The 9873-nt window shown below is 35.0% G+C and overlaps 1 protein-coding gene across 1 annotated transcript; it reads right to left on the bottom strand.

Annotated features, from left to right (window-relative positions):
- Positions 1 to 3252: 3252 nt before the first annotated feature.
- On the bottom strand, positions 3253 to 8241 carry LOC131154071 (uncharacterized). Its single transcript, XM_058106574.1, has 3 exons — positions 7993 to 8241; positions 4065 to 4136; positions 3253 to 3886 (listed from the first exon to the last, which is right to left on the bottom strand). Exons 2-3 carry the CDS (start codon positions 4096 to 4098, stop codon positions 3432 to 3434), a joined length of 489 nt encoding a protein of 162 aa, XP_057962557.1. The 5' UTR covers positions 4099 to 4136; positions 7993 to 8241; the 3' UTR covers positions 3253 to 3431.
- Positions 8242 to 9873: the final 1632 nt, after the last annotated feature.

The raw sequence follows: 9873 nt of genomic DNA, 5'->3' as shown, positions 1-9873 counted from the left end.
TGGAATTGCTAAAAATGTGGTCGATGGAAAAAGAAGTACTGCTGGCTCTTCAACACTTTGTCCAACTGTTATACTTCTTTTGTGATATATATAGTGCTGATGTAGGATGGATACAACAATCCAACATAACAGAGAAAATTAAGGGAGAGAAATTGAAAGAAAGAACCACCAAAAAATCTTTCATAATTATCACCAAAGCTAGAGCCACCCCTGCTCCAACTCTAAAAAGGTAAAAGAAAATCAAGTTAGTGATAAATATAAATGAAATTTGGTAGAGACCATCTACACTAGAATTAGTAAGATGAGAAAAACTTTAAATAGTTAACCATATAGTACCACTAATTTAGCCTAGAACATCATACTAAAAAGGATGTTTTAAAATTAAAACATTTTCTATATTATTCCTGCTTCCTAAATTTCAGCAGATACAACATTATAGTATTTTCTTTGGTCTCTTTCCTGATCTTATCCCCCTTTCTGGAAGCAGGAGAGATCTACAAACATACTGATAATGAATACCAACTGCAATAGAAGACAAGAGGATTTTTTCAAGTAACCATTAGCTATTATCTCTTCTTGTATAATGGGCAATATATCCATCACAGGTGATCCCCCGACAATAAAATAAATGGAGCCCAAATGCTTTGAAGCTATGAAATATCTCAAATGAGTTTGAAACCAAAGGGGGGGGGGGGGGGGTGAGGGGAAAGACACTAGCAACATCAGTTGTAGAAAAAAAAAATACACCCACATGCACACACGCGTAAAACCACAAATCAAAACAACTTGAATTATAAATCAGAAAAAAAATGGTTGAACCTGAGGATGAAGAACAAGGGGACTTACCCAAGCTTCGATTTGGTGTAGAAAAGATCTAAGCCCTAGCTGCGATTGGTTTTCCACTGTTCCTTTCTCAAGTACAGCTTTGATTTAGTACAGATCCTTGCTTCGACCAACTTGGATGAGAAAGTTAGGAATAGTTGATGGGTGTTGGGATGGAAAGGACATTACTCATATGAATCCCACTTTGGGTGAGAATTAGCATTCCTCCCATATTTGGATGAAATCCTTACATTTTACTCCTTGTGGAAATGAGCAATCCTAGGAAATAAGCATTCTCACTTTCTGAGAGCTCACCCAAACATAAAAAATGGAATGAAAATGTTGAAATTGGCACTCCATTCCATTTTCATGTACTAAATATCGTGTTAATGTATGAGACAACCACACCATGTGATATAAGGATTGGAGAAAAGCTACATCCATTGGAATTCCAACCGCACTAGATCATTCCTTTCTAAAACACCATCTCTAGAAAAAGAAAAAACACAAAACAAACAGTCCAATGAGGAGCATCACAGATGAATTCCAACCGCGCTAGATCATTCCTTTCTAAAACACCATCAAAACATTTGCTTTGACAAGCTCAGGTAAGACAGTTAGGGATAGTCAATGGGTGTTGGGAAGGAAAGGACATTACTCATATATGAATCCCACTTTGGGTGAGATCGAGCATTCCTCCCATATTTGAATGAAATCCTTATTGTAACTCCTAGAGGGAAATGCATTCCAATGGAATAAGCATTCTGACTTTTAAGAGATCAACCAAACGTAAGAATGGAATCAAAATGTCGAAAATGGCACTCCATTCCATTCTAACGTGCTAAACATGGCATTAATGTATGAGACAGCCACACCTTGTGATATAAGGATTGGAGAAAAGCTCCATCCATAAAATTCCAACTGCCCTGGATCATATTTTTCAAAAAAAATACCATCTCTATAAAAACAAAAACAAAAACAAAAACAAATGGTCCAATGAGGAGCATCACACATCAAACCCATTGACTTGCAGAAATTAGCCATTATCCTGTGTTCTATAATGGGCAATATATCCATCACAGGCGATCCCCAACATTTTCCTTCTAAAAAATGAGTATCAAGGAGTCCAAATGCTTCAAAGCTATGAAATATCTCAAATTTGTATGAAATTTAGGTAGGGGGGGGGGGGGGCATAGTAGCAACATCATAGCATTAAAAAACAAACAAAACACACACAATCGCAGATCAAACAACTTGTATCATAAATCAGAAAAAGGAATGGTCAAACCAGAGGATTAAGAACAAGGGGACTTAACCAAGCTTTGATTTGGTGTAGAAAATGTCCAAGCCCTAGCTGTGATTTGGTTTTCCTCTATTCTCTCTCAAGTACAACTTTGATTTGGTATAGAGCTCTTGCTTCAACAAGCTCAAGTGAGTGAGTTAGGGATAGTTGACGGGTGTTGGGGAGGAAAGGACATTACTCCGAGGAATCCCACTTTGAGTGAGAACAAGCATTCCTCCCATATCCGGATGAATTCCTCACTGTAACTCCTTGAGGGAATAAGCATTCTCACTTTTAAGAGCTCACCCAAATGTAAGAATGGAATGAAAATGTTGAAATTGCTATTCCATTCCATTCTCATGTAGTAAACATGGCATTAATGTATGAGACAGCGACACCCTGTGATATGAGGACTGGAGAAAAGCTCCATCCATTGGAATTCCAATTGCTTTGGATTGTTCCTTTCGAAAAAAAATAAAAAACCATCTCTAAGAACAACAAAAAAAAAAACAAAACAGTCCAACAAGTTCCTTCAGCATTTCAGCATTGCTAGCTTCTTTTAACAAGAAGAAGAATGTATGTACTACGTAGAAACTCATAATAAATCATCAAAAACATATTATCATGCAAAAGTTCCATACCTTGCCAATCATGTTGTTAGTGCAAGGAAGCACAATCCTTTCTGCAATGCGAAACAAAATCTATGTGCAAACTAGAGCAGGAAAAAAAGTTTCAGCTGCTCAGGTTAGAAGGGTAGCATGAACCCCATGCAATGGCCCATGGCTACCTCAACCACCATAACGGTTGACTAAGGAACCAGAGGCCAGAAAAAGTAAGTGATACTGTCGCACTAGGAACAAATTTCTTGATGGCAGTCTTCTTCATCAGGGTCATTAAGCCCAATTGCACACATACTCAGACACAGTTTTGCAGGAAAATTGAATTGTCCACTGGAATATACGTAAGTACATCTCCGTGCATCTGTCAGAGGGTTTTTATGCATGAAACAAAATTTGCAGTTTAAATGTTCCATAACAATCAAATTGCTGACTACGCACACATCATTCCTGTATTAAAAAGATAAATCCCAAAACTGAATTCCTTTCTTGGTTGAGGTTAATCATCCCAAACAATAGTGGCTCAAGACATGTTTCAATATGAACTAAATAAAATGTGGCTGCTTTCAGGGATTCAAAAATTTATGTTCACATGAAAATATATCCCAACTCACAAATACAAATATATATATATAAATCAAAGCCATTTCTGTCTTTTATTTTTTCCTTCTAGCAATATTCTCTATAATCTATTGTTAATTCAACACCATTCATTCCACATCAAATCCCTTCTCATGAAGCTCCGAAATGACTTCATTTCTCATCCTCATCCACAGCTTTTGAGACTCTTGTTCGAACTTCTTGTCCTGCAACTCCTTCTGATAACTGCTTGAATCTTTATTGGACACGATGAATCCTTTGGGACTGATGGTGGTGCCAATCATGCCTCCCTTGGCTATGAACTCGTCCATGGCTTCTTTGTCACCTGGGTACGGATACTGGACACGCTCATAAAGGTGTGCCATTTCTCTCTCTTCTTTGGGCCGTGGTTTCAAGGTCCACCAGCCAAGCGGCGATGTTTCGTTGTACAGCCACGCTACCCCAAATAGCGTATAAGTGCACAACAGAGCCTTGCCTATTTGCTTCCAGAAGTAGTGGTCTTCTTTACCCAATCCGACTTTCTTCAGGTAGTTCTCGGTGTCAATAGATTTAAGCCATTGAAGAACTTCAATCAAAACCAAGGGAAGGTTAGTCCGTGATTCAATCATTTCATCCAACAGTTGGAAAGCGAGACTTTGGATTCAATAACAATATTGAAGTTAGTATTCTGACAGGACTTTGAAGCTGGAAAATTCCATTTGAAGAAGAAGAAGAAGAAGAAGAAATAGAAGTTTCGATTTTACCTGTTTTAGGATCCTGATATCGTTTGCGAATCATCAGGAGCAGGGTATAGAAAGTGGGGCAAATCCTTGGGCCTGCAATGAGGTGATGAAAAAAAGGGCTAATTTAAGCCTATTAAGCAGAAGAGTCAGGGCCCTCTGATATATCTTCAAGAGTTGTGCCAATGAAGTCTACATGAAACTTTCTATAAATAAGCCTAATGTGTCTACATCCCTTCTCCAAGTCATTAAACATCTCCACGGGTCCCCCCCTTCCCCCAAAATATATATATATATATAGAAAAACATCATTGTCCACAACTAGCCAACAAGCCACAAGATGAAATCATTATCCCTACCACACCACACAATGACCCAGTTGTTTGCTTGTATGGATTGCAGAACTGAACAGCAGAGAATTGCAACACTATTTCTACTGAGATCTCTTCTTCAGAAGAAAACCAGGAAAAAAAAAAAAAACTAGCTGACAGCAAAGCATAACCATCATCAAACATTTTTAAAAAATTAGAAAAATAAAATTCACAAATAGGAAAAAAAAAAAAATTTGTTAGACAATCATAGAGTGGGCTGATTCAACATTTGAAAGAAATATAAATACAAACAAAAGCAGTGACTTTTACCAAACATTTTTTTTCCTAACGTAATTACAAATAAAATACAAAAAGATTATGAAACATACTAAAAGCACCAAGTTCATTGGTCATCAATAACATCACTAAATTTCATATCCTTTCCCTATATCCCAGCATCCATGATTGCAAACCTTGTTTTGGTCTATTAGAGGGGGTAGGCCATTCCCCATCCCATAACCCTTCCCCACCCCATCTCAAGGTTAGAACTTGAGACTTCCAACGCAGAAATCCATCATAATGTACCCCTGTGGGACTATTGTACACTTCATTTCAAGTTGTTTGAACTAAAACAATTAGGTTCATGCCATTTCTGTACATCCCCCATCATAAGATTAGTCAAAACTCTTCAAATTCATGCAGTAAACATCCTAGCTAATATCATTACTATTATTATAGAAGTAGATGAGATTCATATCAGTCATCATCTGTCTCTTCTCTTTTGTTGATACATATCGTTTCTTTTAATTGTATTTAGGAATATAAAAGTCATTCACCTCTCCCCAAACTTCTCTTTCCTCTACCCACTCCCTTCCCAGTGTTAATTATTTATTACCCTTCCACTTATTTCAAATGTCTTGGTTTTTAATATATTTATTTAAATTACTTAATTTTACTTCGTGACAACCCCATACTATCATTTACTAAAATAGCAAAACATTGTAATCAAAATAATCATTTTGATTTCATTCAAAGAAATCACATTCAAAATCTCCAATACATTCAAAAAATTTGAAAATTTTGGAAGATTTTCCTGAAGTCAGGACTGAATAACATACTGACAATTACAAAACAGTCTCACTGTTACTCCTTTTGTCAGAGTTATGTTGCGGATTGTGCTTGGAACTGTTACAGTTAATTAGACTTTCATATGTATGATTAGGGGTCTTATTTCATGGTTAGCATTAATGTTCTACAGTGAAAAATTAAATAAATCATTTTTTCTTTTTTGCATAAATAGAAAGTAATTGTATCACCAAACTCATTTTTATATCCATATAATGGCCTCCATGTATCCTCTCATAGTCTTTATTGTCCTTCCCAATGCGCACATTCAAAAAAGCTCCTATGAATGTTTTTTTCAGACCCAAAGATCCCTTATGTTTTTTCAAACCTTGAAATCCCTTGTATAACACTATCCATATCCTCCCAAAACTGTTTTTTGAGGTTTTTTGCTAATCCTAGTAGGAAAGTATACACACTAATGACATTTATTATCTCTAAGCCTAGGACTATCTTTATTTTTATAATCCTATCCCCCCCCCCCCTTTTTTTTTGGGAAAAAGAGGGCGGCACTTCCTATCTTTATTAGAAAACCCCTCACTTGTAGCGGAGGAATACTGTGGTTCCAACCTTCAGACTTGGCGAAAACAAAATCAAACCCCAAGAATCTAAAACGGACTTAACCAACTTATTCAAAATCAATAAATCAATGACCAACAACCAAACAAATAAATAAGAACTAAACAACTATAAGTGGAAAACAAACAAAACTCCGGAAGATCTCAAGGAATAAACCAACCACTCCAACCTTCACAAACACCAGCACAAAGCATCACAAGCGCAAGTTTAAATCTTCCATTTTTCTATGTTTTTCCTTTCCAATGTACCAAAGTTTAAATCTTGAATTTTTCAATTTATCTTACTTTCTCCCCTACCCACTTAGTCTCTTGCAGGCAAATAACGTTAGTTTTTCTTCTTATCACTGTGTCCATGATCCTCATTCTTTTTCCGGAAAGAGTCCCTATATTCCAAGTTGTCAGTCTAAACTTAGTTTCTTGTACTAACTTCTTAACCCTCTCCTATCTAGAATGCTCGGCCTAACCCTTGTCCATTTTTCATTACACCCTAGTGATATATGTGCAACATGTCGCTCATAAGGGACACTCTTGTGAACACTTGGTAAGGATTCATACCACATAGATCTAACAATTTTTATGTTGGTTGTCAACCACTTAACGCAACCCTACTCCTTTTCAGAGCTTGGGATCGGCTACGTGTAGTGATAGTGAATGACATTTAGTGCTACACAGGCGGAGTGCATGCATCCAACAATTGTTGACTAATAAAAATTAGTACGTAATCGTTGGTAACAAAGTAATAATACTTTTTTCAAGGATTAACGAACAACATCATCAATACCATCAATGGCGAGATAAGAGGAAAAGACAGCAAGATGAAATTTAGAGAACCCTGCGCACAAGTCACTTGGGAGATGGAGAGTGAAAGGAGAGGAAATTTTGCCACTACAAGTAGGGCCCCAAACCAACCAAGCCCCTAGTGAGGGGTTTGAAGCTTGGTTCAGTGAAAGGAACACAAATTAGGACTTACATGCACATGGTAGACCTAAAAAAGTGGAACAGGATGGATAATCCATGGCTGATTAGGTGGATCATTAGGTGAGGTTATTACCATCCATATCCAACCCAATTAAGAGGTGAATTTATAATGGTTTGGATCGGATAAACCATGGCGTATAATTTGTCATTCCCAAGCATAATTTATTTACCAGATGATGAACAACAGATTTCGTAATATAGTAACTGAAGTTATTTTTGAAATTATAATTTCATAAATTGTTAAACATTTAATAACCAATCACAAAAGTATAAATCCATGTTACCTTGTAACTGAGGTAAAAGCATTTCTTATAGCTTGTCCAATATGCGGTTTGCTAAAAAATACCCACACACACACACACAATGATTTTCAAAATAAGCAACACAAACACTTATAGTAATGATTTATAACACAGTAATATTGAAAGTAATCAGTAATGTGTGACCCTCAAAATAAACATACAAACACAAAATAAGCACAGAAACACTCACAAATATATTAATCACACAGAAATCTACAAAGAAATCAGTAATGCAACCTAAGTATTAACAACACGACAGCCAATAATAATGCAAAGCTAATTTCCAAAAAGCTACAGAACTACCTGTAAGCCAGAACCCAAACCTAAAGCCCTGATAATGCAATGCAACTTAAAGTCACATATATATATATATATATATATATATATATATATATATATATATATGTACATAATTGCTACCATTCAAAGGGATTGCCGCCCCCCATTCTACCGTTGAACAAAATAAAACAAAATCCGTCTACATGGATTCCGTCCACCTCTGCAATTATGTGAACTCTAGTAGTTCTAAGTTTCAAAATACCCACACACATACGCACTGATTCTCAAAACAAGCACACAAAAACTCAATTATTTTCAAAATAAACTCACAAACAATCATTGATTTTTCAGAATAAATTCGGCTCTTCTGCTTGAATTCTACCTCGCCGGAATAAATGGAGTAGTGGTAGTGGTGATGCAGGCTACCGTGCTGGTCAGTCAGCTGGTGCGGCGACTGCTGGGCTGAGATTTGCCGTTTGTGAGAAGTCAAACTGATGAAGATAAAGGCTAAGCGGCTGAGCCCTGAAGGGTGAAGGTAAGCGAATGTGGGTTCTGGGGTTCCAGTATTCTGGTTCTGACTTCTGATTTCCAAGGAGAAATTGGAGAAATGAAAACTAAAAATTAGAAATAGGAACTAAAATTAGAAATTAATAATTTAATATTTATTAAATTAATAAAAATTTTAATTTTAATTTTAAAAAATATATTTTCATCTTTAAATTAAAATATTTGTAAAAATATGATTAAAATAATAAGATTACAAATAATATACATTAAAAAATTATTATAATAAAATAAAATTTGTCATAATTATTTTACTTAATTCTTCTACTTTTAAAATTTACTTTATAATGAAAAAATTTTGGACACAACAATTGAAAAATAGTATAGGTATTGTCTATTGTGTAATTAGCTTTTATTATTAATTTTTTTTTAAATGCATGTATATTTTTATTTTAATTATATTTAAATTCATATGATCATTTACTCTTTATTTTAATTTATAAGTGTATAAAATGAATAATTTAATTCAAAAACTATTTTTAAATATTAAAGTTTCTAATAACAGTTTGGCAAAAAGATTGAAATCATAAAATATGATTTTTAGTTTTTTAAAAAATAGTTGAAAACTGGCTATAGAAATAAAAAAACTAATTATGAAAACAAACGCATTATTTATTATCTGTTTTTTCACTTTCGTGAAATAGAAATTGAAAATGGAAAATAGAAAAGAGTAACGATATCAAATAGGTCCTTATGTCTTGGCTTATCACTGAATTCCCATTGTGAGTTTTTTTTTTTTTTTTTTCCCTAAGCAAGTAATTAATATTGTGGAGTTTGATTTAAATAAGCGAACACTGAGATAGCCTTGACTATTAAGTTAAATAAGTCATTACAATGTGTTGAGTTTAATTTTTTTTTTTTTTTTATTACATAGGAAATCCAGCCACCAATAAGCCCTTCAGACCTCCTAGTATGGCACCAAACCTATGGATCAGCGTCCTCTTCCTAAGTCTCGTTGATCAGGTAAAGTCCAAAATGCTGACACGGCTTCCGTGCATCAGTTGGACATTTAGCCAACCCGACCCCCAAAACACACCTCCATTACCATCCACGGTTCCCATTGACTCACAGAAAACTCTCACCATCCACGGTCTCCGCTGGCTCACAGAACGAACTCTCACCATCCACAGTCTCTGCTGACTCACAGAGTAAATTCTCATCATCCACAGGTACCGCTGGCTACGTGAGTATATTTACTTGAAATTGAACCAAGCTTGTAACTAAACAATTCACAAACTAAAATCAGTCAAGTACGTTCGTGTTCAAGTTCAACTCATGTATTTAATAAATTATAAAATTAAATTTAAAAATCATTAATTATTATTCAAAATAAATCTAAACAAGCTTTTATTAAAGAAAAAAAAAAATTCTTCTAAAAGACTAGTATGATCTTCCATTTAATCATTCCAACTCAAATGGATAATAATTTGTTAATTCGAATATAATCTAATCTGTTTAAACTAACTCGTAATCAAATTGCTTTAAAAAATTTACTTGCTACTAAACAGATTGGGTTGAGTTTATCTGCCAAATATTTTCCAACTTGTTAACAATTAAAGTCCAAATTTATAATTTCATAAGCCCATCAGCCCAATTAACACTCCCAGTCTCCCTGCCCCTTTGTAGTCAATCCTACTCAAATCCAAGCCCAATTTTTGTCTAAACTCTAAAACCTTGAATTCATGATCTCAAAAATTTT

Source organism: Malania oleifera, chromosome 4 (genome assembly GCF_029873635.1).
Source record: "Malania oleifera isolate guangnan ecotype guangnan chromosome 4, ASM2987363v1, whole genome shotgun sequence".
In the NCBI taxonomy this organism is placed as follows: Eukaryota; Viridiplantae; Streptophyta; class Magnoliopsida; order Santalales; family Ximeniaceae; genus Malania; species Malania oleifera.
This window is presented reverse-complemented; position numbering and strand designations above follow the sequence as displayed.

Bases quoted from the DNA above. Each gene is read 5' to 3' on its own strand.
- LOC131154071 (XM_058106574.1), bottom strand. From the start codon at position 4,098: ATGATTCGCAAACGATATCAGGATCCTAAAACAG. The intron at 3,887-4,064 runs GTAAAATCGAAA...TTTTGATTGAAG, and splicing joins ATATCAGGATCCTAAAACAG to TTCTTCAATGGCTTAAATCT.